This window comes from Corvus hawaiiensis, chromosome 2 (genome assembly GCF_020740725.1).
Source record: "Corvus hawaiiensis isolate bCorHaw1 chromosome 2, bCorHaw1.pri.cur, whole genome shotgun sequence".
Classification (NCBI taxonomy): domain Eukaryota; kingdom Metazoa; phylum Chordata; class Aves; order Passeriformes; family Corvidae; genus Corvus; species Corvus hawaiiensis.
Genome location: NC_063214.1, coordinates 90397739 through 90425137, shown reverse-complemented (window position 1 = coordinate 90425137; position 27399 = coordinate 90397739). Strand labels below are relative to the sequence as shown.

Sequence of the window (27399 nt, the reverse complement as noted above, 5' to 3'; positions counted from 1 at the left end):
GATAACAGTGGTGATATTTTTCAGGGGTTACAGCTTAAAAAAACCAGTCCTAGAAATACATCTGGGTCCCATAGACTCGAAGTTTGGGTTCATCCATCCACATTTAGATTTATTTGACTTAAGGTGACAAGAAACACTCTTCCCCACCACCACTTTTTTTGTTCCCTGGAGTTTCTTTCAGATATGGAGGAGAAAGAAAAGTGAAAAAGGAGAGTATCTCTCAGTAGCCACAGCTGCCACCACTGCCCTGTGGTGGGGGCAGTGGCAGGAGAAAACTCCCTGCTTGCGAGTTGCTTTTTGGAATGGAAGGGAGGATTCTGCACTGCTCACACAGTTTCATTTGCAAATGAAAACAGGGCTGTCCTCAATGCCAAGGCATATGTCTGGGATCCTCCAGGTCTTACTCACTAACTGCTGTGCTTTGCTAGACTTTTTCTTAATGTAATTCCTCTCTGGTTGTGGTCTCTCCCCTGCCCACTGTTCACTGGCATAATAAAGGCCATTTCAGGCTTTCCTTGCCAGACATACAGGAGCAGGACAAGTGTGGGAGAAGAGCAAGGCACATCTTCACTGTTTTTATATTGTGTGGTGTATGTTGGATGCTAGAATGTAGAAAAATAGATCTGCTCATCAATAAATATATAAGAGAAGATGATATTTCTTTCATCATTCTGATAGGTGATAAGCCTGTAGCCATTTATCAACTGTCCAGGAGAAATAAATGTCTGTTGTCATTTTCTCACATTTAATAACATTATACTTTGTAATTTTAGCTGTTCATCTCAACTGCTATCTTTTGTTTTATTTTTCAAAGAAGTTAGCTTAGAAGAGAAAGGATGTTTTAATGAGGCTTCCTCCTTTCTTTGACAAGATAAAAAAATTATTGTAAAGAACACAAGATTAATTATTTGGATTCATAAATCCAGAACACATGCACTTGCTTAAAGTAGAATAAACACCAAGCAGTCTCACTTGGATTTGCAGTGGCTTTGAAGTTGAGTTTGCTTTTGCAAAACTACCAGCATCATTTTCTCAGTTTGCTATCCCAGATCTGCTGCTACCTTTTTCTATCACCCTTTGGGAGACATCCCCACCCTGTGTGTCATGTAAAGGAGATGACATATTTCCATATTTCCTTTTATTGGTAAACCTTTCTCATATCTCTAGACAACAAGACCTGAAGTTCTTCAGTGCTCCGGCAAGCATGGCTAGTAGGCAATCTCCTGGAAGCTTTGCTTAAGTGAATGAGTGTTTTTACAAAATTTGGTATGACAGTGAATACTACCATCTCTCCATTAGTACTTCTACCCCAATAGCAGAATAACATCATTCTAGACTACACCCACAGTTTCAGCTTTCAATATGACTATGCCTAATTATACTGCAGGGGTCATCAGCCGCAGAGCTGGAGCTTCTGGTTGTCAAGTTTGGGATAACTGGAGTTGCAGGCTTCTGTGAAGAGATGGCACAAGGTTTGCAGTAGGAAGACAGCTACCTGTTAAAAGTACACAGGCTTATCCCTCTGGTGGTTTATCTAGATGACCAGAAAAGAGATGGTCAGCTCCCACACCAAAGTGCATGGGGTGGCTTTTTCCTGTCAGAACGTGATATGTAGTAAGGAAAGGAGGCACAAAGTCAAAAATCTTATAATAGAGCTTCTTAAAACACCATCTTTTATTATATTTGCATGGAAGAGAGATGAGGATCATATCATATATGTGATCCATCACAACAGAATATATCTAGACTGGGGTAAATTAATGTTATTCCTAAGGTGACAGACTTCTCCTGAGGAGGTAAAATCACTGCAGGTTGCAATGGTTTGTGTTGGGCTCCACAGGAACACATCTGTTATCCCCTTGTGTCTTAACACTCTGGCTATAACCATCCTGCCCTTGCACAAGAATTTTTTTTAGATGGGCATCCCTTCTCCCATGGATACTCTATTCCTGGCCAAGCAGTGACACAGCTCTCTGTCTTGTAGCCTCACAACAGATCCTGTGAGAAGGGACCTACAGCCAAGAGTCTTCCTCCCATGCAGGGACTGGCCTCATGCTGTGCTCTTCTTGCCTGCCTGAGTGGTCTCTCTTCTCACTAGCTGACCTGGGATGGGCAGCTCCCTTCCCTGACATGGTTTCAAAAGAAAACAGCCTCGTGAAGTATTGCTTAGGCATACCTGTGAGATCTGGAGTTTTGGCACCTTTGTGGCCTCTGTCTGAATTGCAGATATTTTACGAGAAGAGCTGCCGGACTTCTGCCGTGTAGGAGCCCCCAACCCTGTTCAAGTGCATGCGTTTTAGCACCCAGTTAAGGCTGCAATTCACAGCGGAGGTGCTGAATTATTTTTGGACACCCCTCCCCTCAGGCCAGGCAGAGCAGAGAACCAAACCGTCTGAATGCTTGTTAAGCCTTACAGGCCTAAGTTCCTGTGTAATTGCAATTTGAGTGAATTTGGTTACAGTACTCTCATTGGGAAGCATCTAGTCAGGATGAATTAATGTGTGTCATCATCAGGAAACAAGGACAAACCCAATTATCCTTGTGTTTGGGATCGTTGCAGAGACAGGAAAGTTCTGAGTTGGGATACAGCTAGATCATCCCAGAAAAAAAAAAAAAATCCAATGCTGTTATTTGGAGGGTTTTTTTTTTTGTCAAATTCTCTGACAATCCCAAATCTACCTAAACAAATCCCACATTCCCTGGGGATCTCAGCACATGAACAATATGTACGAGAGAAGCATTTAAAAAAGGAGGGGTTTCTGTGTAATTTTTTAAAATGGACCCATCCCCTCCCACTTGTCTGCTCCAGATCTGGCTTTGAAATTATTTACAGCACGTTGTGAACTTGTAGTCATCTCAGAGATAATGAAGTATCTCAGCTCGAAAGGGAAGGTGAAGTTCCATTACTTTTTGTGATGCAAATATTTTGAAATAGGGAAGACATTCCTTCTTAGCCTTTCAAAGCAGATCATGACATGTAATTACAGTAATTTTACTGCAGAGCTACAAATACAAGCATAAGAAAGGTATGTGGGCAGTCCTGCATGGCTAACAAAGGATGAAAAATTTGTAGGTCCTCAGCTTCCAAACCCAGGACCAGCTACAGCCCTGGATACAGCAGCAACTGTCAGATACATGACAAAAAAAAGATTTCAAATTACCATTATCCTCCTAGTGACAGTAGTTCATTTTTTTTTTTTTTTCTCAAAAGTTATCCATTGTATAATTACCCAGTTAGAAAGTTCTGCTCTGTTCTCTGTCTGAACCTGCCTGGAACCATCTTTAAGGCAACTTTTGTGATTAGTCCAAGAGATTCACCCTGGTTTCAGATTCCTGTATGCAAGTATCTATACTCAGAGCTTGAGCTACGTCTCAGCTTTTTGTCAGTGAGCTGAATAAGCTGAGCTGGTAAAGTGTCAAATCACAACTTATTTTCCAGTCCCTGGAGATGCTTGTAACCTTCTTTTGAACTCTCCCCCTCTCTGTCCTCATTATTTCTGTGTGTTTTCTCAGATGTGGATGAATAGTCATACACAGTCAGAGCAAAGGTGTATCTAGCCCAGTGTCCTGCCTCCCATATATGACACAGTAACTTTAATAACAGTGCAAAGAAGGTGCTGCTTTCTTCCCTGCTACCTGGTCTAGCATTCAAGTGAAGTTCATCGTGCTACACATGTGTGCTCTTAGCCTGAACTGGGATCATTTCCCATTTTCTGCTTGACATTCCTGGTTGTATAGATCCAGGGATCACCTTAGCATATTTCTTGCCCTTTCAGTGCCTCAGAAGCTCATGTTGACCCACTGCCTGTGACCCAATGCCTGTGAATTTTTTATAAGTCCTCCATGGAGCTGTACCTTTCCAAGACCACTCACTTGCTGTAGCAAACAAAACATGCAATCCGATGGAGCGAGTACATATCCTTCAGCCTAGCCTGCTGTCCTTGATTTTCAAGTCCTGATCTGGAAAGCCACCATATGTTGTCTCCTGAACTAGGATGTCAGGTTTTTTCCAGAAAGAAACATTCTGCACTCCCACCTTCCAAGTTAAAAAGTGCAGAAGGTGAGATATTAATATTTGACTTCACACCACTTTGAAGCCTACCTGCTTTTCACCTTCCATTTGGAGAGTTGGCCTTGCCTGCTTTCCAGAGATTTTAGTACAATGTACTCTAGCCTACTGTAACATGGTTGCAGGAATGTGACCTTTGCTTTCAATGATAGAGGAGTTCTAAAAAGTGTGAGAGCTACTTAAATAAAATATAATTAAATATCGAGTCGACTCCTGGGGTTTTTGAGACCATCTGCAGAGGCGGCTTAAAAACTAAACCCAGCATTGACTGTCTGTAAAAGAAAACTGAGGTTCTGTTATAACACTATCACCACTCTGGGTGTTAGGGCATTAAAGTTACAGCAGCATTATAGAGGAAGGAATGAGTTGGCAGTACTGCGACTACATTTAATTCCTAGGACTTCTAAATGAACATGAGAGAAATCACATACATATCTGCGGTTGTGCAGGTGTTTCCACAGCACCACCCATTTGCTCTGCTATGCACAAACACCTACCCTCTCCTTGCAGCTCCCTGCCCCATTCCTGCTCTCCTTCAGGCATTCTCACCCCTGCATCCTGTGTCTGCTCTTCCGCATCACAGGCACAGGCAGACACATTCCAGCTTCCTTTATCCACATGCAAGGCCTGTGCCCTCATCCACACATACGTATTCCAGTTAGTGCATACACACCAGACTCTGCACTTGCACATGGCATCACTTAGAATTTTATCCTGGAGACAGGACAAGACACAGAAGGTCCCTGTTGTCCTGGCATTCAAGGTGTCTGAGTCCTTTTGAGGGGGAACTTCAGCAAAATACCTTTTGCAGCTTGATGGGGTTTAGGAACCACTAGTGAGGTGAGTATAGGTCTGAGTTGCTCTTTCCCAAACTGAGTGGTTGTGATGGATTATATTTATACCTCCACTGTTCCAGCCTTTCACAAACCATCCCACACATCTCTTATATTAGAAGGCTTCAACCTAATATTTTTTGAGCTGGGCATACGGGATCATGATTATATAATCTTTATTTGTTTTTCTCCATTCACTCTCACTCCTCCATTCTTCTCTTTCCCTGTCATTATCATTTAAGGATCCACTAAAATATTACACAGTGGTTTTTACTCCTTACTGTCTTCTTTCCCCTTTGTTGGCAGATGCTTACCCCAATTCTGAAGTGATCTATGTGTGGACTAATAGCACCACAACATCTGTGGTAGTGGCCGAAGATGGCTCACGACTTAACCAGTACCACCTGATGGGACAAACTGTGGGAACGGAAAACATCAGCACCAGTACAGGTAGGGGGAATATTCCCATCCCACGGTTGCTGATAGCTGGAGCAGGAGGGGAGATTCACAGGCTCTGGTTATTTTGCAATAAGGCTAGGGAAGCATCTGTGGGATGCGGAGTGCTAGGGAGATCCTGTGCAGGTTCAGGGCCACTTAGCAGAGGCATTTAAACACTGAGAGGGTTATGTGCTGGCTATAAGGTACATCCCACGACTGTGGCTGAAGATACATCCAAGTTCCTGCTATTTACAGGAGTGCCAGAGAAGCTGCACGCAGTTTCTTGGCGATCGCCCTTGCTGAGGCTGCCAGCGCTATTGCTGGCTTATTTCCCCGTGGGAGGAACCACCCTGGGAGGCAAACACCACCCACGCATTTGATCCGTTTCAATCATCGCTTTAAAATGATTGCTTGATGAAACTGCGTCGGGGGGAAGGGGATGGGGGGGCGAGGACGGGACTGTGGCATGGCGTGGCATGGCTCTGCAGCATGTCCGGGGGACCACGTGGCCGCAGAGGAGGTGCAAACCCCGAGGATTCCCATTCCCTCTCGGGCTGCAAGCGGAGGCGCCAGATGTGGCAGCATTAGGGAGACAAAGAAGCTTTAATCCCAGGCCGGGCATCCACGTGAGCCATGCCCCCCTGCTTCTTAAGGCTCCCACGCAAGGGCAGCCCTGGGTGTGCATTGGTGGGGGGGGGACTCCCGGGGGGGTCGGGGCCAGGACAAGGGATCACGTGCACTCAGTAGGACGGGGGCTTAACCAGGTTACACAATGCACTCGGCTGGAGAGCATTACTGGCATCCAGCGAAGGGCGGGGGGAGAGGTGGAAATGAAGCAGCCTGCCATGAGGAAAAGGGGGATTTCCACTGCTGGTGGGTGCCAGGGGCTTGGGTTGGGGAAAGGGGCAGCCTGCAGCAACATGCCTGGGAGCAGTTCCTGCAGTATATCCCAGCAGGGTCTGCTGGTGATACACTGTGTCCCCGGTGAAAAATGATGGGCAGAGTTGCAGAGGACAAAGTATAGATTAAATGAAGGACCTCTTACTATCTTTAGGAAATTTAGGAGACATGAAAACAGGTACATGTACACTTGCAGACAAAGTTAGTTGAACTGAAACATGAAGATGCATAAAGCTTTGTGCTCCAACTGGAAAATAAAGAGGGAGCATCTGAGCTTGCCTTTTGTGCTCCAGAAAGGACGCAAAGGCTTGCCTTGGGCAGCCACTAAATTTGACTGCCATCTCCATCCTATAGACATTCACCTCCCTTGCCCATTTCAGAGACATAAAGCTGATGCTAAAGCAAAGGTTTGTAAAGTCAAGAGAAACATATAGACAGAGTGGTCACTTTTGCAGAAAAAGAACGAGTACACTATCTCTCATTAAAGAGTAAAAGCACTTTTTTCCTTACCAGTTCACCATCATAGCCGCGTTGTTTTCTGCAATGAATGGCAGCTCCCCTCTCGCCTTCATTGTTGCCAAGAAAAAGATCCAAAGGATGTACTGGAGCATCTCCTACAACTTTGTCCTGCTCCTCAGAGCAAGAAAACCATCCAGCCCAGGCAGCGAGTGCTCCAGTGTGTCAGCTCCAGGCCACTTCCAGTTTGCCGCTTTGCCTGTGAAAGCTCCTTGTGCTTCTCAGCCCAAAGGAAACACTTCAGACAAATCCCATAGTTTCTGCACAGTAAACACCTCCCTCACGTATTTAAGATTTATGCTAATAAATGCTGTGCTTCCAACGTCAAGATTTTTTATTAATGTCCTGGGTTACATCTGGGCTGGCTGGATTCTGATTGCAGGGTGGATCACAAAGAGCAGGACACAGATTGTAACCAGGGATTAGCAAAATACAAAAATCCGATTTTGCACAGGGAAAGCATCAGTCAACGATGGATTTTCTGGACTTCATCAAGCTCGTAGGAGGCCAGTAATCAGCATTACTTACGAATGGCCATCGAAGGCATTTCTTCCTTCTATTGAATTGTTGAACGTGAAAAAGAAAAACCAAATAGCTATTGCATAATCCAAGTGCTTGGATCTTTTGTGCCTTGTATGACACACAAGTCAAACTATGCAGCCCTTGCAGCTGCATAGATGAAATGTTTGTGTATGTCATAGGTGATTTACGCTCTTCTTTCTAGCAGTTAGTTTTTTTTTAAATGGAAGTGCCAGACCTGTACCAGTTCCTTGGGACTCTTGATTTTGTAGGCAAGCTGCTGTTTGGCTGGTTTCTCAGAAAAAAATACCCTGGCATTCCTAATTCTGTAGCCAATCTTGAAATTTGGAACATTTTAGCCATGCCACAGAAAACAGCTCTGTCATGTGCCACCTGTTTGTTTTTTTGGCTGTTCGTTTTTTTGGGGTTTTTGGGTTTATTTGCGCTAACATCCCCTAGTGTTATTCACCTGAAAGAAAGACATTTGACTACTCATACTGCTTCCAACAGAACCAACATCTGTTATGTCCTGGTGGTAAAAGTATTGAAAACAATCAGATATGAGATTTGAGTCCAAGTGGATCTTGCTGCTTTCCACAAATGGTTGCCCAGTTCTGTTCCCCATACCCAGAATCTCTCATAGCTAACTTAGGATCTGCAGTGGCACAAAACAAAACATAAACCCACTCTTTTATATACTGCCAGCTGGAGCCTGAGCTCTGTAATATCCAAAGCCTAAATAATAAAAGAATCATTCAGCTCTTCATTTTGAACCAAATAATTCTGATTTTTTCTTGAGATGAATCTTTCCCCAGTATCACTATGAAAGGGAACATGCATTTTTTATGGGCCAGAATATTCTGGATGTCAGCATAGTTAGGGAGGTGGCATCACAGACATAATGTCAGGATCTTGCCAGAGTAGCCATTGATAGAACTGAGTCCAGATATATCCAGTAAACAAACAAGCCTGGGGGCTGGTCTAGCCTCTTTAAAGTACTCAATTGAATCTCAGCATAATGGCAATGGAATAATATGTGTAAGATCCTGGAAAATCTGTAAGCATGATGTCCAGAACTCCATCAACTAGATACCAAAAAATACTGTAGCAGCTTTTAAAGCATAAAAAGCCCCTTAAGAGCAGCAGCAGCACAGTAGCACAGCTCCATGAAGAAGTGCAGCCATTTCTGCTCTAGGGCTTTTCATTAGAAACTAGATTTGTTTTTGTTTACTAACAATAATTTGTTTTCTGCAGTGATGAGTGGACCCCATCAGGAACAGGATTCTCTTTTAAGTGCTACATTAACCTATAACAAAAATTAGCTCTTGCTCAAGAAAGCTCATGGTCTAAGGATAAACAGAGGCCTTACAGAAGTAAAAGGGAGCTTTGCTGTTCCAACAGAGCCAGTATCTTGTTCTATAAACAACAGGCCAACTCAGGCAGCTTTTAGCTTTACTTTAAGCAGCAGTCCCAAGGCATTAAAAACCAAGCTGTGGGGTTTTCTTAAGCCCCAAGTCTCCTGGAGAAAGTATTCCTAGTATAGGCATCTTTGAAAAGGACAGCATGGTAAATCAAAGAATATATTGTCTGGGAGAAGAGCAAGTACAAAATCACGGTGCTGTGATTATTTCAGTGGAGATAAGAGCTTTGATAGGTTAAAGAAAATGGTAAGCTAAAAATCAGCTGTGGAGGGCCATCAGAATGTAGGCATTCACTTTCTGTATTTTAAAAATGAAAAAAAAGAGGGTCCTGTTGCTCTTCTGAAGCTATGTAGATTCTTTTTTTTATGCCAGCTCTCAGAGCATACTGTCAAAATCAATAATGCACATTGTCGCTCTGTAGAGAGCAGGGAAACTGTGACTCAAACACATACCAGTGCAGTAGCAACTGAGAAACAGATTACAGGCAGGCAGACCCTGCTGCTCCTGTCATATTTTATGGGTAATCCACAAACTAAATACTCCTAAATAAAGAGCAAGGGGGGTTCCTCCTGAGACCACTGCATATTCGGCCTGGTTCAAAATTGCACCAAATAGAAGGGAATTAGGCTTTGCTTTGCAGGGGTTTTCTCCCCAGTTTCACATCATTCCACATCACTCAGGGAACCGTTTCACCAGAAAATCAGACTCCAGAGAAAGACATAAAGATTTGGGCAGGATGTCAGTTAAAGTATTTCCGTGTTATTTCACTTTCTGTCTAATATCCTCAGCATGAGCAAGGTCTGTAAACTTGATGCAGAATAGCAGAGCTCCTGTAGCATAGTATATCAGTGCAGCTATACCTGCAAAACCCCATTCACTGTAAACCTGTTCCCTGCTAATTAGCCATATTGTCGCTTAGAAGTAATCTGCCAAATCTAATAGCTTAGTAATGCTGGCCACAGCTCAACTCAGGCTGTTCACTTAAGGCAGAATCAGTCTGTTAGGTATTTTCCTTTTGTGTATGTTCTATAGAGACTAACAGTCAAGTCTTGCAACAGAGATTATAGCTACAGTTGTTTTATTCTTGGAGGACAACATATATTTCAAAACAGGCATTACTCTGATTCATCAGTACCCAACTGAACGATGCATGCTTTTAAATTACTTTGATATCAGTGAAGAACTGTTAGGGCTTGAAGGGAGGATTGTTTTTTATTCTTACATTTTATTTTTACTGTTATTTTTCCTAGGCAAATAGTAGCATGCTTTTAGCTAGCAAGATTTTGGATTTGGGAGCAGTTACCATCATGAATAGCCTTCAGTAACAACTACCTGATTTTCTAGAAACACTCTGAAAGAACCAGGGAGCAGTTACCACCAGGAATAGCCCTCAGTAACAACTATATGGTTTTCCAGGAACAATCTGAAAGAACTGGCTGAAGTTTGATTTTTTCTGAAACATTAGGGAAGGTGACAGCTGGTCTGTAGATTTTTGAGTGCATTTTTTTAGGCTTTTATTGAAATTCAGAGAAGCCGATAAAAGGCATATTAAGGCAATGCTGTGAATTTGACATATGAAAAAAAATGGAATTTAGCACTGCTGTGGCAGGTTTTAGGGAGTGCTACATGCAGGCAGTACAATATTCATTGCACAGGTGAACAAGACAGGACACAATATCTGTACAGAAACAGATAATCTTTCTAAGGGCTAAAGTGTTCCAAATTCTAGGAACACTGAATGCACTAGAGGGATTTTTTTTTTCCTGGTGCAGCAATCTGAAGAGTTTGGGTACTCAGATCAGGATGACATCCCAGGATCCATGTGCAAAGTGGCAGTTCTTGCAGAAGATGCTGGGACTGCCAATCCCTGAAGTGTGGAGCAGAAGGAGTGTATGGACACATTTTCATTCTTGAAAACTGATGGCTTGGCCATAACAGTTTCTCTAATGAGGTTAAATCCTGCTGCTAAATCAGGTTTCTAAGAGTCGAGGGCCTTAATTGTTACTACACTACGAGAGTTTGAATTGTTACTATGCTACGAGAGTTTGTAGGACTGAGTCAAAACCAGACAGTGTTGAGGCAGTGCCAGCACACCAGATTTTTTAAGCCTGTGAACATCACAACATTCCAGGTGCATAGGAGGACTGCAGCTTTTCAGTGTAATAGAAATAGTAGTCATTGTCTTCTGCTTTGGAGACTGGATGTGAAGACTACGAGGATCTAGCAGCATCTCTGTCTCAAGTCTTGGTTTTTCACAGTGAAAAAATCCAGACATTTTTCATGCAATTAAGAATGGCTGAGTGGTATCCTCAAATGGGGTTTGGAGCTGGCCTCTTTCAGTCCCTAAATCAGTAAGCCTTCCTTATTTTACTCACATGCACATTCTTCTTCTTCTAGGTGAATATACTATTATGACAGCCCATTTTCATCTGAAAAGAAAAATTGGTTATTTTGTCATCCAAACGTACCTTCCTTGCATTATGACTGTGATCTTATCGCAAGTATCATTTTGGCTAAACAGAGAATCTGTCCCTGCTAGAACTGTCTTTGGTGAGTATCCCACTTTCTCCTAGAACACAGGTAGGATCTTTGTGGCTTGTGAAAGTGATTTGCTGTTACAAAACCACAGTTCACTACTGTTTATTTCTGCTTGAGATGTTGTAAATGTTTTCTCATTCTCTTCCGGTTTAAACTCAAAACAAATTTAAAAGCCCTGTCTGGGCTGTTTTTGTAAAGTTATGATAGAAATTGGTCGATCAGTTATGTGAAAGTTAGGGACAGAAGAAAGAAGAATCAAATTGGTGTGATTTGTGTTGGGTTTTTTCCACTTGGATGGATACTGGATGGTTTAGAAAAGATATATGGATTATCATATTTAATATATACCCTAGCTAAGCATTTGAAGCAGATATCACTTCAATACATTTTGTTTATCTTCATTGTAGGATGTTTATCTGGGAAAACCATGTAGAGGTTAATTAGTGACAGTTATCTCTACTACCGTAAAACAAATTAATATGACTTTGCATTTAGAAAATGTATATTTACTGAAGAAACTGTTACGGAAAAAACCTTTAGGGTGTCATTAAATTACTTGATTTATCACTAGAAGATTGCAGAAAATAAGCACTTTCTTAAGTGAAGGTTGATGAAATACAAAATTTTTACTAGATAAAAACAAGGGGAGTGGGAACAGTTTACTAAGTAAAACTTTGTTCAGCTATTTTAAAGGAGTCACTCTTCTGTACAAGCCTCCTGAAGTCAGTTGGCAGCTTTGTTCAAAAATCAGCTCAGCAAGCTGTATGGGGAGAATACAGGTAGCAGCATCACTTTGCTGACTTTGCTGACACTAGGTTTACAAAGCTGTAACTGAGAGTTAAGTTTTTTGCTCTTGGGGAAACCTTTCTACAGATGAAAGCAGGGGCTGTTTTGTCATTTACTGTCATACGGGAAAGGAGGAGCTACAGTCAAGGAAACCAGTAACAGTCAGCAATTTCATACATGCAATCTCTGTATAAGAAAACAAAATATGTAATCCCACTTCACTCTAACAGTTATAAACCCTGGGCTTATGTTACCCTAAAAATACTTACTTAAATACACTACATCTAGAACTAACCAGAACTCCATAGAATAAAACATCTGAGGATGAAGACTTTCATTTTTTCTTTCTCTGTCAAACTGTGGTATGCAAACACTGATTGATTTCATGTGGCCTTCTTAGGTATCCTCCTGAGTTGGGACCTGCTCATAACTCATTTGGGATCTCATAAGGGTTAGCAAACTGATCTCTGACTCTTATTTTTTTTCTTTGCAGGAGTAACAACAGTCCTCACCATGACCACCTTAAGTATCAGTGCCCGTAACTCTTTGCCAAAAGTGGCCTATGCTACTGCAATGGACTGGTTTATAGCTGTTTGCTATGCCTTTGTATTTTCTGCATTGATTGAATTTGCAACAGTCAACTATTTCACCAAGAGGAGTTGGGCATGGGATGGCAAAAAAGCCCAGGAAGCTGCGAAAATCAAGGTGTTTAACTTATGTTTTTTAAATACCAAAAATAAAAAGTAGGTATTCAGCATAGTTGAAATAACTGAATGGTCAATTTTCAGCTTCTTTGTGAGAAAGGTATTTAATTACCTCATGACATACTTTTACCTTCCTGTAGAGAAACATTTTCAAGGAAATATGGTGCCTTCTCTTCACGGAGATAAACTACCAGTCTCTATCATCCATATGAAGAGGACTGTTTACAGAAGCACATTGGGCATTGAGTACATGGGGCATGGGATTTCAGTGATTAGACTTCTGATAATAGCGGACATACGCTATGAAACTTATCTCTGCAGAGCCCTCCCTGTGTGCTCTCCTAAATAAATAACAAAGCTCACACTGAGCTCCATGAGTCGGGGTCCCACCACAGTGAAAAAAGGAACCAAAGACTGGTTCTGTGAAAACAAAAACCTGTGAGTTTCATGCTGAAATGAACTTTTGGGATAGGACTGACTCTTAGTAAACCATCTCCTAGAGAGCTCATTCCCACAGGCATCCCAAAAGAGCCTTATAAAGAGGGCAAGCTGGCAGGGGCAATGAGCCCTTCCCCACACTCTTTGCAGCAGCTGGGGAAATGAGGTTCACATCTTGTCAGCTGTCTGTGGGGCAGCAACCTCTGCAGATGCAAGACCACATCTCACTGACAAAAGCTGCTAATGCACATGCCAGGTGGGATGTGGGTCCAGCCAGTGAATCTCAGCTTTCTCCATCAGGGAAGGTCTCACCTGAGTAAGGGCTACAAAATCAAGGCAGAAACATCTGTTTGATAGACGAAGTCAGAATAGCCAACAGGCATTTACTAGCATGCTTGATTATGGTGCTCAGCTTTCTGTGTCAGTAACTTGAGAATGTGTTTCCACTTTCTGTTCTTGTGGTATAACATTTTTTTCTTTACACTGCAGAAAAAAGAGCGCAACTTGCTGGGAAATAAGCCAACTAATACCTACAGCACTGGGAAGATGACTCCTGCACCAAACATGCCAAAGGACTCAGCCCCATCTGTCATCTCAAACACTACATCTGCTCCAGTGAAGCCTGCAGAAGAAAAGCCTGCTGAAAGCAAAAAGACTTACAACAGCATCAGTAAGATTGACAAAATGTCCCGGATAATTTTTCCAGTGCTGTTTGGAACTTTTAACTTAGTTTACTGGGCCACATATTTGAATAGGGAGCCTGTTATTAAAGGTGCCAATTCTCCAAAATAAACTGAAGTACTCTGGAGCCACATGTGAGCCATACTTACAAAGCAAATGCTACCAAGGAAAATTTGAGATCCAGATGACTTTCTACGTTTGGGCAATATTCTTCAGGAAATTTTTTGCATGTTTAATAATATGTACAAATAATATTGCCTTGATTGTTTCTACATGTAACCTCAGATGTTTTGGAGACGATTATATTACTTACAGCAACGGATCTTTATAAAAGATCAGAAGACATTGAACATGGCTTCTTTGCTGCTGAGTATCTTGCATTGATAGTTTACAAATAAAATAAGTTATATTTTTTAACTGTTCAAGTGTACTACATATCGTGGTTTTTATACTTCAGATGTACAGTCATACAAATATGGGCTTAACCTATATTTTACAGAAGAGCTCCACTATTGTCATCTGATAAGTTACTGAGTAACGCCAGTTGTAAATGTGCCAAATTATTAAGTGTAGGGCTATGTTTGAGAACCTTTACTAGTTACAGGTAGTGCATTATTCCACAGACAAAACTGCTCAGCCCAATTTTCATTGGAAGTTTAATACAATGCAGTAAATCTTAATGGCACTATGATGATTTTCACTGCTTGAGACTCTAGCTTGCAGCAAAATAACATAGGGAGCAGGATGCTACTTGTGTAAATAAAGATGATGGAATCTTGCCCTTAAATGAAAATACAAAGTTTGTTTGGATTTTGCATTCCAAGGAATTCTCTCTAATGATTTTCAGTATTTATTCCAAAACTTAAGAATTATATTGCATGAAATTAACATAGATTAGGAACATACTTGTGCAAATAAAACTTCTAAGAACAGCAGTAGACATTTTAATCAGAGTAAAGTAAATTATGTTTGGACATTTTTCCAAGAAGAAGACTGTGTTATATTAGCAGAGATTAACAGAAAAGAATTACAGTAATTCTGCAATAATTATTACTTGTTTCCCACTGCAAAAACCAATCAGCCAACACTAGGAAGTGTGATCAGAAAAAAAAGATGTGCTTCACTACAGCAAGGTGTTTCAGAGACAATATTGACAGAAAGGTCTTTGTACTGTCCATCAGAAACTTTTCTATAAAACTCCTTGCTGCTGACAATGTGTTTTGCTTTCACAATGAATGAAAAAACGCAAGTCTGAGTTTTCAGCTCTTTCTTCCTTGGCATCCTTTAATTGTTCCAGAAGCTTTTGTAATTAAATCTTAATGTTTAAATAAAAAATGCATATAACATTTGATTGCAAAATGTCATTCTTATACTGGTTATCATTTTCGAAAGACCAAAAATCACACCACAGAAGCTGAAAAATTAACTGGAAAGCACACATGCACACACTCAATCACGTGTGCACACATGATATATCCTCTCTGTTGCCCAGAAAGGGACGTGTCTTGAGTGAGGACAGTGAATCGAGTTGTTGCAGAATTAGGTGCTATCTCACTATGGAGCAACAGTCCCATGATCTTTTGGGGACAGAGTGGAGAATTCATGCTTCACTTTGAGGTGAGGGTGTGGTCTGGGACTAGGAAGTTGTTTGGCTTCTTTTGTGTCTTCTCTTCAACCTTTCCATTCCTAAACATTACCAAGAAAAAATCTCATACATCTATTCCTTTTTGCAGCTTTTTGTTTGATGCTGTGGAATGAGAAATTCACAAATTCTTGAGGGCAATGGAGAAGCCATGGGACTGAGCCAGGTACTGGATGCTGATAAACAGGAGCAAGGGAGGAGGCACGCCCATCTATTCAGTGCTAGCCTGAGCCAAGGTGAGGAGGTGGATCTTTGTTTTCATGTAGGCTTCCTGTGTGTCTCTGAGCAGCCACACACCTCCTTGTTCATCATCCCCTTGGAGGATCTCTTTGGCCCTTCAGGGAGCAAAATCCGTGAAAAATTGCAGTGCTTATTGGAAGGCAAAACTTTATAAAGTCCCTTGGCTATTCCAGGTGAAAAACTTGGAGAATTACATGACTGAGTTTTGTGAATGAGAAGCTCAGAGCCATCTTTGGGTAGCATCTTCTCCAGGACAATTCTGGAGTCTGCCCCAGAGAGTTTCTGTATTTCGTTTTATTTGCTTACACCCAAGTCTGACTCTTACTCTGTATGACAGCATTATTTTCTGGTCTCCATTGTGGGACTCAGTGAAAGGACCTCTAAATCTGATTTATTTTACTTACATGGAAAGTCATCTTCAAGAAATATGCGTCTACCTGCAGCATGGGCTTGTGCATGAACACTAGGCGTTGTTCCATAGTTTGGAGGATGCTTCAATAAGCCAACAGACTCCAGGCTGGAATACTTAAATGCTACTGCCTCGCATTACACACTACCTCACAATTTAAATCTCTGCGCAGTCGGTGGAACTGTTTGTGTGGGAGATCAGTGCTCACTGAGATGGCATCTGAACTGTGGGAGACAGAAGCATTTCCCAGGTCCTGGCTGAACCAGAACACCTTGTTCCTGCCCCAGGCTGGGGTGGTGTCTGGATGTGCGCCAACCTCCTCTGATATCCCCTGGAAGTAGCTTGGGCTTTCAGGAGTGGAGTGAGCTGTGTCACTATCCCCAGCATGGGTGAACTGAGACCCTGCAAGACACAGCTACTTCACAGCTTAGTCATGGCCAAAGGGAGTAATAAATAGGAATTACTTCTCACTGAGTTTTTCGTGTATACTCTAATGAAAAAAGAGTTGAGAAGTGAATTACAGCAATTCAGCACTGTAGGGGAAGTGTGTGCAGGCTGCTACCAAATTTCCTTACTTGCACCCATTAGGAATAAAAGAACAAGTCAAACACAATGGAAGAGATTTTTTATTTCTGATATTTGAGCTGTGCCAGCTTACTTCAAGGATGAATGGAAGCAACAATGTATTTTTTAAAGCTGAACCCTCTTCTGTTATCTTGTGTTCTGCTTTTTTTCTAAATGGAATATGCCCTCTGTACAATAACTGAACATACTCGTACAAAACTGAGGAAGTAATGATTTTATGAAATAATCTCATCTTTCAAAAATTCTTGCCCAACATCTAAGTTAAACTTTGAAGAAAAATGAATGAAACTGCTTTGCTATTCATTCCATGCAGAGAAGATAAATGTAGCACTTTCACAGCTATTTGTTTTTTTAATCTGGAGATAAAGTTCTTTGTAATAAGGATGTTATTTCCCCTAACACTCTTGCTTCTCAGATTGGAATTGACACTGAAATGATAAAATTGCTTGAATTCTTTCTGATCTTTTATATGTTTTTATGTCCCTACAAATACTTAAGTATGGTGACTCTCAGATGACATCCTCACTTTACCAATTTTGCATCTTCCACTCTGTTGTTATAGTTCAATTTGTTCAATTTTGAGAAGATAGGGAGATTGGAAGTTAGATTTTTTGAAGCACAAAGGACTTCTGAAGGATCTTCCTAGGATTGCCCCTAACTTAGACTCAAGTGCAAGTGTCCCATTCTGTAATGCATTATTTCCTTTTCAGTGCCATCCTCAAAAGCAATTATCACTTTTCACAGTCATAGTGTCTTAAAAGTTGCTGCTTAAATTAGCCAAGCAAAGTAAAAAGGAAGAATATTGACTGAAGATACCAACTAATTTCAGTTAGATGAATTTGGAGAGTTTTTGAGAAATACTGATAGATTGGACTATGAATGGACTGGACCAACAATGATAGGCTGGATTTGTAGGTAGGAAAATTACTACACAGAGGGCAGTCCCCCCCATATAACTTATCACATATATGATAATAAATGTTGGAACCAGCCACCCAAGGCAGTTTTGGCCTCAGTGGATCCAGGCTCAGTTCTTCATTCACTGTGGGCTGGTGTTTTTTTTGACCTCAGGACAACTGCTCAGGGGTGGTCTGGCCCCAGAAGAACAGCCCTGCCTGCCCTGGATGCCCATGCTTCTGCCAGAAGTCTACGCAGAGCTGCTGAAAAGCTGCAGCACAGCAGCATCAGGAGGGATTCTCCCTATCCTGCCCATGAGCCAGAGAGCAGAGAGCCCTGTGCTGAAGGATAGAACTGAGGGCACGCAGAAAGTGTCGGGACCTCTGAGGCTCAACTTCCTACCTGAAGGCTGCAGCAGGAGCAACAGAGACCTTCAGTAAGAATAAACTGGCTCAAACATCTTAGAAATCTCTAATAAGCCTTCAGCTGGAGGACTCCAGGAGCTGTAGGAGACAGGTTTCAGATCCTTTCCTTTTTTGTCTCAGAGCAGCCCCAGTTCCCTCCCGTGCTTCTCGTGGTATATAGGTAGCACTGGGGTGCCAGGAAAATCACCAGTAGGGCTCTCCTTCAACACTGAATCTCAGAAAAGTTCAGGTGCCCAAACTGTTCAGTGCTGGAGACAGGGACCCCAGTTCTAGCAAGTGAGGAATTTGTTCCGTGAATCCCATTCCCTTCCTCAGCATTTCCCCCCTTATTTGTGCTAACTAGCTCCCTGCACAGCTACTTCCCCACTGCACAAGACATACCACAAAGGTATCCCTCAGGTTGAAAAGATAGTCGCCTTCTGTGAAAATGCAATGAAAGGTAAGTTAAAATGTGGATGCATTTTGTTGTGCTGTAGAGTATCAATATTTTACTATCATTACAGGGCATGATAAAATGTTCTTTTGTTAAAACATGTGCTGGATTATCATGACCCTTACCTGAATACACAGTTTGAAAAGGCTCGGCAAAGGCAGAGTGTGTTTAAAAGTAGAATAAAAGCAAGTGATTATGAAGAGGAGGAGCAGAAATGACCGAGGCATGAGGCGTAATGAAGAGTGGTGCTAAAGTATCCCTTTGGCATTAACACATAGCTCACCGAGGACAACAAAAAGAAAACCTTAAACCGTGTTCTTTTTTCTTACAGCCTGAGGTGAAGGAGGCAATAATCAAAGAACCATATTGCTCCGATCGAGCCTTGGGGATTTCTGACACTCTGCAGGGAAAGAGGGGACACTTGTGAGGGTCTTTCTCGAGGTCTGAGTGACTCGATGGCCACATACAGCTCCGGTCACGGCGCACGGTCTCGGCGCAGGGGTAACCGAGAGCTCTGCCGCCGGCTGGAGGCAGCGCGGGGTGGGGGACCCGGCCCGATCCCTCGCGCTTCCCGTCGCCGCCGCCAGAGGATCCCGCCACCGCGGCAGGATGCGGTGAGGGCGGGATGGGGCTGGCGGGCGGGGAAGGGGCGGCGCGGCGCCGGACGGAGCCGCCGCTGCAGGGAAGCCACCCCCGGCCCCCTCCCCTGCCGCCCGGGGGTCTCCGCGGAGCAGGGCCGCCGAGAGCTGGGATGCGGAGCTGGACCTGCGCTCGCCATTTCTCTTCGAAAATCGCCGCCGGGGTGTCTCTCCTCCGGGTCTTTTCTGCCACCTACCATTTGGCTCACTCCTGCCGCCCACCCGGGCGGTGGCAGAGGCACGGCAGCCCCAAGCCGCCCCCTCCCGCTGCCGGCAAAGCGAACTCCCCCGGCCCGGGAGAGCTCGGACCCTTCTCCGATGCTGCGGCGTCACTCCAGCTGTCCGCGCTGCTGGGCTCCGAGGCCGGGCTAAGCTTTTATTTATTCAAATTGAGTGTGTGTGTGCATACACACATTTTTCTATATGGCCAGTGCAGGGGAGACCCCTCCTTGCGTGACGGGCGCTTCCCGCCCTTGCTTTCCAAACGCGCGGGCGCTGCGAGCTGGGACGTGGGAACCGCGACCTCGGAGCCCCAAATGGTGTTTGCATAATCAGCAGCCTTAAGGAAACCTTCAAGTGCCTGCAAGCTGTCGCCGAGCGGCGGTGCCGGAGCCCCGTGCCGCCGGGACTCACCGGCGCCTGCGGGACTTTCTCGGGTCGCTGAGAGACGGCCGCTCCCCTGTTGGCCCCATCCCCCCTCCCGCCCGCCCCACAGCGCCCGTGTTCCCGCAAACTTCACATCAGCCCATCGGGGGTGCTGCTTGACCGTCAGCATAGCTATTCCTGGTGAAATCCAGGCAACCCGCAAGCTTTCGCCGTCCGTTCCCTTCCTCATTTTCTCAGGTCAGCAGGCGGCCTGGATTCCACCCGCATTTCTCTGCAGGTGGCGGAAAAGAGCACAAGCCTTGTAACAATTCATTATCAGCAAGTCACGGTAACTGCAATTAGCCAAAGTAAACACGAAAGAACTGCGGTATAATCTAGTAAAGAGGCGCTTGGGGTGGATATAAAAAACCCAACAAAACCCGAAAGATTGAAAAAAAAACCCTAAAGTGAATAACTGAGAATTAATTCCCTGGCTCACAACGGATTTTCCTTAAGCTGGGTCGTTCCTTCAAAAATTAACATCGGGAACAGAACTCCCTACAGCCAACTCTTCTAGGCATCATGTAGGAGTAATTCTAAAAGCAAGATTGCATCTTCCAGCAGAATTTTTTTAATGTAATGTCACAATTAAAAACGACTCCCCCAGAGCATGGAAATTATGTCTAAGGGAAAAGGAAACAGATTTATATTCCCGAAATTTCTAATTACAGGAAAGCGGTGACTCGCTGTACCTCTGCCAGAGTTTTTTGTTTTCAAATTACCACTATGTAAGTGAAATTTTGTCATTTCCCATTTTGAAAACAAAGGGGAATATTCCAATTACCCTGATGCCCAGGGCAAAGCTCCACACACCTGAAGAGAATTGAAGTCCCTAAAAATCACATCTGTGCTGTTCCTAGTGTAGTAGAAAGACAAAAGTTATCCAAACCCAAACTGTTTTTGCCCTGAATACACTTGACTGTTGTCTCATTTCCGAGTTCTCACAGCAGAAAAACCTGATTTACTCTAAAGTTCACAATATACACAGAAGTCCATGTAAACTGGTCTACAGGATCGTGTAGACCTCTTCTACGTGTATACATTTTTCTGGCATACCTTGTGCATATAAATGTGTATCAATGCATTCGTACAGTGCATGCAAACTTCTGCATACATCCCCCTAGATACAGAAGCATATAGAAACACACTGCGTTGCGTTTGTCTATCTGTCCGTGTAAGTAGCCACATCGATTACATAGATCTGCGCCTGTGTGTACATCGGGATCCCCGCCGCTCCGATCACCCCGAGACCAGCGCCCGATCCCTCTCCCTCCGTCTGAAGAGAGCATCTCCAGTTCCGGGCGGTGGGGGGGCTTTCGGCAAGTGATTGCGGGCTTTGGGCGTGAGGGCATCCCGCAAAACAGCGGGGGGATCCTTGCACCGGCCGCCCCTTCTGGGGCATCGGGCTGGTGATGTCGGGGAGAAGTCCCGGCTGCTGGCTGACTGCGGCTGCCGGGTTTGCTGCTCCCCCTCTCTTGTGTGCGTGTGTGTGCGCCCGCTGGGGCGGGGGCAGGGTTCACTTCCCGGCTCCTCCAGTTGCCTGCGAGGCGGGTACCTGTTGGGCAGGGAGCGGGGACGAGGTGCTCTCCGATGCGGGGCGGTCCCCGGCAGCGCTCCGGTGCCGCGCTGCGGGGCTGGCTGCGGGCAGGCGCTCCGCGGGGGGGGGCAAGGTGCGCCCCTTCCCCCCGCCCCAGCCCGCCCCCCGCCCGGCCCGGCCCGGCCCGGCCCGGCCCGCCCCGCGGCACCCGCGGCCCGGCGGGGCCCGGGCTGCTCCGCGCTGTGCACCGCCCGGGGGCACGGCCAGCGCCAGCCCGGGCAGCGAGCGAGGCCGCGCCGCTGCGCCCGGCAACTGGCTGCCAGCAAAGGGGAGCGCCGCAGCTCGGTGCCCGCTGAACACCTGTCAGCCCGCGGAGCCTGATTTATACCTGGCCTTGGCAGCCTCTCTGCTGGGGATTTTCCCCTCGTCCCGCTTCTTCTTTTTTTTTCTTTTCACTCTCGCCTCCCCCCTCCCTTCTCGGGGCGTTGTGGAACAGAGTGTTTTCTTCAGGGTATAAAGCTGAGAATACGGAGGAGGAGAGGCTTAGACCTTCACCTCACTGCCTCATTCTCCCTTCCATGTGAACATTCTGCAACGTTTCCTTCATCCTGCCGCACCTCTCACCTGGCCAGCGCTGTCCGGACCATGTCCACTAAGCTCCTGCCGGTTTTCTTCCTCCTCTCAGTGTTCCACGCCTGGTAAGTCTGCGCTCCCCTCGCCTCCCTCCAGCCCCTCTCCTCTCTGCACTGGGGCTGGACGGCTGAAGTCCCGTTTGCTGGAGTTTGCACAATATTCGGCACCCAGGAAGAACAGCGGGCTCTCCCCATCTCTCCCGAGCCGTGCCGGGGCTCTATTCCCAAACACGGTTTACCCCGCTCCCATCCCGGGACCCGCCTGGCTTCGCGGTGCGCCCGGGGCGGTGGCACCGCTGCTGTCCCTTCCCAGCCCCACGTGAAGCCGGAGGTCGCCCGTGAGGGCCCTGTCCCTGAGCCGGCCCGGCAGAAAGTTTCGCCCTCCGGCGGCTGCTGGCACCAGGTGGGACGGCGACTGGAACTGCCCGGGCTCCCCTGGTGGCCCCGGCTTCCCTCCGCGCCACCCCCGGGGGCTCCGCGGGCGGGGCCGGCGTGAGGAGGGACAGGGTGAGTCGCGGGATGCGTGAACCCCTGGTCCCCGCCTCAGGGCCGGGAAGGGTCTCCCCGGTGGGGCTCAGGTATCCACTCTTAAGAGGCCAGAGAGGCACAGCCGGCAGCTTCAGCCCTGACCTTTTGGACTTCGGTCCTTTTGGTTGTCTGAGTCTGTCGTACACCTTCATTGCATAAACCAGGCAAAGGGGTCAGCTCAGCTCCCCCCTGTAGGAACCACCACCAACCAGGCTACAGGCATGCTCAGAGACCTTCCACTCCCCTCCCTGGCAGCCTGCCCCACACCTGAGTGGTGTCTATCTCCTAAATCCCCACAGATGCTAGAGAATGCTTAATGCCAGCCTCCACAGCAAGTGTGGAATACACCTATTGCAGGAAATACACCCTTTCCTGACAACCTCTCAGACTTTTCTAGATTTCTTCCCTTGCATTTTATGCACAGTCTCTTCTCTGTCTCCTTGCAGAATCAAAACTAGTGGCCCGTGAAGAGTTGGGGGAAGGTGTGTGCCTTTCTTCCTTCCCAGTTTAAGACTGGCTTGCCATCATTCTGTAGTTGTTTCTCTGGACTGCAGGAATATGATAGGAATTAGCAGTCACCAATAGGGTTACAGATGAAAAGTGCAACCTCAAGTACCTTGAAGGAGATTAACTGTGTAGAGGCAAGCAATGGAAGTTAAATAATAACTTCTTAAGGGAGAAAGCAAAAAAAGCTTGAAAAATATGTGTCTAGTGTATTAGTCTGATCCACTGTGAAACCTCTCCCACCTCCAAACTTAATCTAGAAGATAGGTAGGGATTTAAATGATTTGGAGGTATTTTCTAGGAAAGAAGCTGCTAGAGTGAGGGGATCTAAAAGGTCTGCCAGTCCTTAGTTAGACTCTTGTTAGTGACTTATTTAAAGCAGCATCTCCCTGAAATGGGAGTCATGATACTACCTGAACTCAGTTCTCATTTACAGGTGGTAAAGTTGTGGTGGCTGCAGCAGAAAAAGACATATGATTTGTCCTTCTTTGCTATCAGCAATTCAGCACCACTGCAGAGTTTCAGCTTGGAAATAGCAATCATGTATGTTTGGAGATGATGCCTCCTTTGAGAATGGTTCTGCAACAGCAGTATTAAAACACAGGGCTTGTCATGAATCTGATAAAAAAAAACCGACTCCCAAAATCCTCTTGAGTTTTTTTAATGCTTATTGGGTGAATTATATATATAAAAAATGTTTTTAGAAAATACAGCTCAATAACAGAGAAGTAGTGGTTGTCTATTCAAAACTTCGTCTAAGTTTTCTCTACTTTTACAACTCAGTTATATGAGTTCTCTGTAGAAAATCCTCAGGGTCTAGGTTTAAAAATTATTTTTATATAGAAATTGTGCCTAGAGCAATTGCAAATTGTGAGGTCGTGTTAAGTGATTCATGGTTAATCCTTAGGGATGTATTGGCTGTAGAGCAGTTTCGGTTTAAAGTTCATTAAATTCTCAAATAGTGGTTTTTGAGCAATGTGAGAGTTGACGATGCTCTATGATGAAATTTTTATATTTGTATCAGGTTTTTTTTTATGTTCACATAGAGTGTCTATCAAGTCTTCTAGATATCTGAGGTATTTTAAAAGACACTCTTGTGTCATTATGGAGAAAAGGAGAAGGAGAGAAAGAAAGTTGCACTGATGTGTGTAGCACATCCTGTGAACAAGCAAGGCTGGTGCCTCTCATCCTCCACTGCTTTGTGCCTCACATAATTACTGACATTTATGTAAAAATGTTGCAAAATGACATCATATCCCATATGGCAATTGCAGGTTGAAACAACACATGATTCCTGCCATAGGTTCCACTACTGAGGTTATCTTTTCTCCTGATAACTTCATCTCAGTCTAACTGTCATAGATTTTCTCCTGTGAGAGGCATCAAAGAGATTTGGTTTCTAAGATACCAAAAGATACATCTTCAAATCAACATTTTAAAGTCTGTGCACAAAAAGCTGCACAAATGAAATTAGTCTTATGTGAAAATAGCTCTAGCTGTGTTTTCTGGCCAAACTGTAGTTTCACCACCTTTGTATTAATATACCCTTAAAAGAAACATAATCCACCTATAAAGGAAATAAGTTGCAACTCTTGGTGTAGTACTGTTTTTTAAAAAAAGTTATTAAAGCTGCAGGGAAATTCAGATTAATTTATGCAATGTATTTGTGTGCTTGTGATAATCCATCTCAAATTTAAGGAGTGAGCTCTTAATTCTAAGCCTCATAATACATTAAACTCTGAAATTCAGGCACTGAGAATATAATAATTTATTAATAGGATAAAATGATCAGGAAGCATTAACAGATCTGAATTTTTAATACTCTTATTAGCCTTTGTGCAAGAGATGAATCAGTTGTCTTGATGTATTAATAAAATAATACTGCAGATGTTCGCTCCTTGTAAAAGTATATTGTAAACTAGTCAGAGTAGGTTCATTAAAATACAGGATATAAAATACTACTCTGTTAGCTACATTATCTCCTAGAGTATAACTTTTTGAGGAGACTTTCAGAAGACAATTTCTAAACAATTGTCAATCATGACCTATCCACAGATACTCAACAATTGTTGATGGGAACATCCTGTTGCAAAACCAGCCTAAGGCTGAGTAGATTCAAAGCCAGGGGATATACCTGAAACTTCTTCAGATGAGTGTGGAGCTTTATGCAGAATGTCATATTTTAATTATGTATAATAACATCTATTTGTTTCATTTGTTTTGCAGCTCTACAAAGGTTGAAGAGGATGAATATGAAGATGGAACAACTAACCAAAAATGGGTTTTAGCTCCAAAAACACAGGACACAGATGTGACTCTCATACTAAACAAGCTGTTGAGAGAGTATGACAAAAAGCTGCGGCCAGATATTGGAAGTAAGTACTTCTTTCTGCACAAGTGAGGATATGCTTCTGCGGGTGCAGAGAAGACATGTTGCTATATTCTGGAAGTGTGCACAAATATCTGGGAAAGTGGAGATTAAATTTTATTGGCTGAAGTTAATTTCCAAGTCAGTATTTTAAAAATGCTAATTCTCACGAGGAAGTCTGGCCGTAGCTTAGGGTCCTAAAATCTGGTTTGTTTGTACAGAGTTTGTGTAGGGATATGGAAGGGCTAGTTGTTAAGCATGCAGCAGATCTTTGGCAGAGGAAGGAACATACTTATCTCTTGTCATCCAGTCCATGCTGAAAATCTCACACTCTGAGAAGAGAAAAAACCCTCAGCATATTAAAAACAAAAAGTAGGACACAGCAAGAGAAGAGTGTGCACCTTTTTTCTTTCTAATCACAGGCATAAAATATGATCATGAAAGTTACGTTCCTTAATGCTGAGAAGAAGGCAACAGGATTTGCCTGTGTATAGGGCAACTCCAGAGATGATCTTTCACAAACCAGCAGACATCTCCAAAAGAAATCTTATAGAATCGAAGTGTCTTGTGGTCAGTAGTACTACATATGAGTATAAAATTTAGAAAAGAGCCAGTAGATACCTGCATATCAAGGTACCTTGAGCTATTTTTTTTTTTGTTCTAATTTGTGTAATGAGGTTTCAAACCAGTTGTGGGGGGGTTGTTGTTTGGTTTTTTTGTTTTTTTGTTTTTTTTTTTGGTGTGTGATGGTTTGTTTTGTTTCTGTTGGGGATTTTTTTGTTGGTTTTGTTTTTTATTTTTAATGCTCCACTTATTTTAGTTACACCCTTTTTTCCTGGTTTACACCCCTAGAGCATAATGGCAGTAGCACAACTCCTGCTCAGTTTGTTCACAGGAAGTTTATATGACAGAAATCAGAGAGAATTTTTCATTTATATTTACTGTACCTTGCATGTGCTTCAGAATGAACTGAGAATTGGTAATACTAAAAAAAAATCACTTAATATAATTTGGTTTTCCTAAATATTTGCAGAGGTTAGAGAGAGAATTCCTAAGTAAGACTGTAAGTGAAACTTGTTTTCTAATGGCATGTGTATTCATACACTTTCTAGGCGATCCTAGTTCAGTCCTTGGATCAGTTTAGAGGGAAGTAAGAGCCATCTGTATGTATTTGTCATTACAATTATTAGTGTCTCATAGCTACACAATAATGCAACAGTTGCAGAAAAAAAGCCTATCCTGTGGTATTAAAGAAAATTGCTGTTTGGTTCTTTTTCATAGCTATTACTTTGATTTTCCATAGTATTTACAAAGATCATATTTGATAGATGTGTCTGTTTTTGTCAGAAAGTGACAATTATCTCTCTCTACTTAGATTGTCATACTGGACTTATCTATCTTTAATATCTGATGGAGAAGTGCTTTAATGCACTTTACCACCCATATCAACATCTGGAAGACAGTCTCAGACAAATTTTTTTATTTATTTTGTACACTGTGTCCTCAGATCATGGACTTAAGGCAGAGTGAATTACATTATGCTTATGTGGGGCAAAGTAATCATTCAAAGTCCCCCTGTCAGTTGCCATAAAATCAGTACAGGTCAGACATCTCTTACATCACTGGGAAGTCATTGTTATCAAAATAATTCCTTTTGTCTCTCCACAACATTTCAGAAATCCTGTTTTAGAGAAAGGAGTCAAATTACACAGCTCCTCATATATCAAACAGATTTTACAGTTCTCAACTACATCTATTTCTATCAAGCATCTTGGTCCTAGGCCATTTTTCTCTTTGATAACAATCTGGCTATTTCAGAACTTGAGCTGAGCGTTGTTCAAATGCTACAGAAGTTAGTTCATCTCTGCTTCGGTCCCTGGTCCCTCTTTGCACCTCTCCTACCTTTGATGCAGATAAATAACATTGCCCTTTTGAAGTTGAGGAGCTGTCACATTTGGCAAGGAGAACACAAGGGGAATGCTAGAGAATCAGGCATTACATATAACTTCCCTCAATTGCTGGCTGGTGCCCCACACACAGGCACATCTTCTTTTCTGTCTGGGAGATGGTTAT

At 43.6% G+C, this 27399-nt stretch overlaps 3 protein-coding genes across 4 annotated transcripts in view; 2 read left to right on the top strand and 1 right to left on the bottom strand.

Annotated features, from left to right (window-relative positions):
* GABRB3 (gamma-aminobutyric acid type A receptor subunit beta3) overlaps nt 1-7172 on the bottom strand; it is a 203487-nt gene extending 196315 nt beyond the window's left edge. The window contains exon 1 of the mRNA XM_048324978.1: nt 6751-7172. Within this exon, the coding sequence (XP_048180935.1) occupies nt 6751-6851 (101 nt within the window). The 5' untranslated portion in view covers nt 6852-7172. The remainder of the gene's footprint in view (nt 1-6750) is intronic.
* The window catches only part of GABRA5 (gamma-aminobutyric acid type A receptor subunit alpha5), a 57019-nt gene extending 41830 nt beyond the window's left edge, over nt 1-15189 (top strand). The window contains exons 8-11 of the mRNA XM_048324999.1: nt 5209-5352; nt 11094-11246; nt 12514-12725; nt 13652-15189. Of these exons, the coding sequence (XP_048180956.1) occupies nt 5209-5352; nt 11094-11246; nt 12514-12725; nt 13652-13954 (812 nt within the window). The 3' untranslated portion in view covers nt 13955-15189. The remainder of the gene's footprint in view (nt 1-5208; nt 5353-11093; nt 11247-12513; nt 12726-13651) is intronic.
* Nucleotides 15190-21805: 6616 nt separating this feature from the next.
* GABRG3 (gamma-aminobutyric acid type A receptor subunit gamma3) overlaps nt 21806-27399 on the top strand; it is a 309768-nt gene continuing 304174 nt past the window's right edge. For both annotated transcript variants that reach the window (XM_048324965.1, XM_048324956.1), the window contains exons 1-2: nt 21806-21992; nt 25185-25333. In XM_048324965.1, coding sequence (XP_048180922.1) covers nt 21940-21992; nt 25185-25333 — 202 coding nt within the window. In that variant the 5' untranslated portion in view covers nt 21806-21939. The remainder of the gene's footprint in view (nt 21993-25184; nt 25334-27399) is intronic.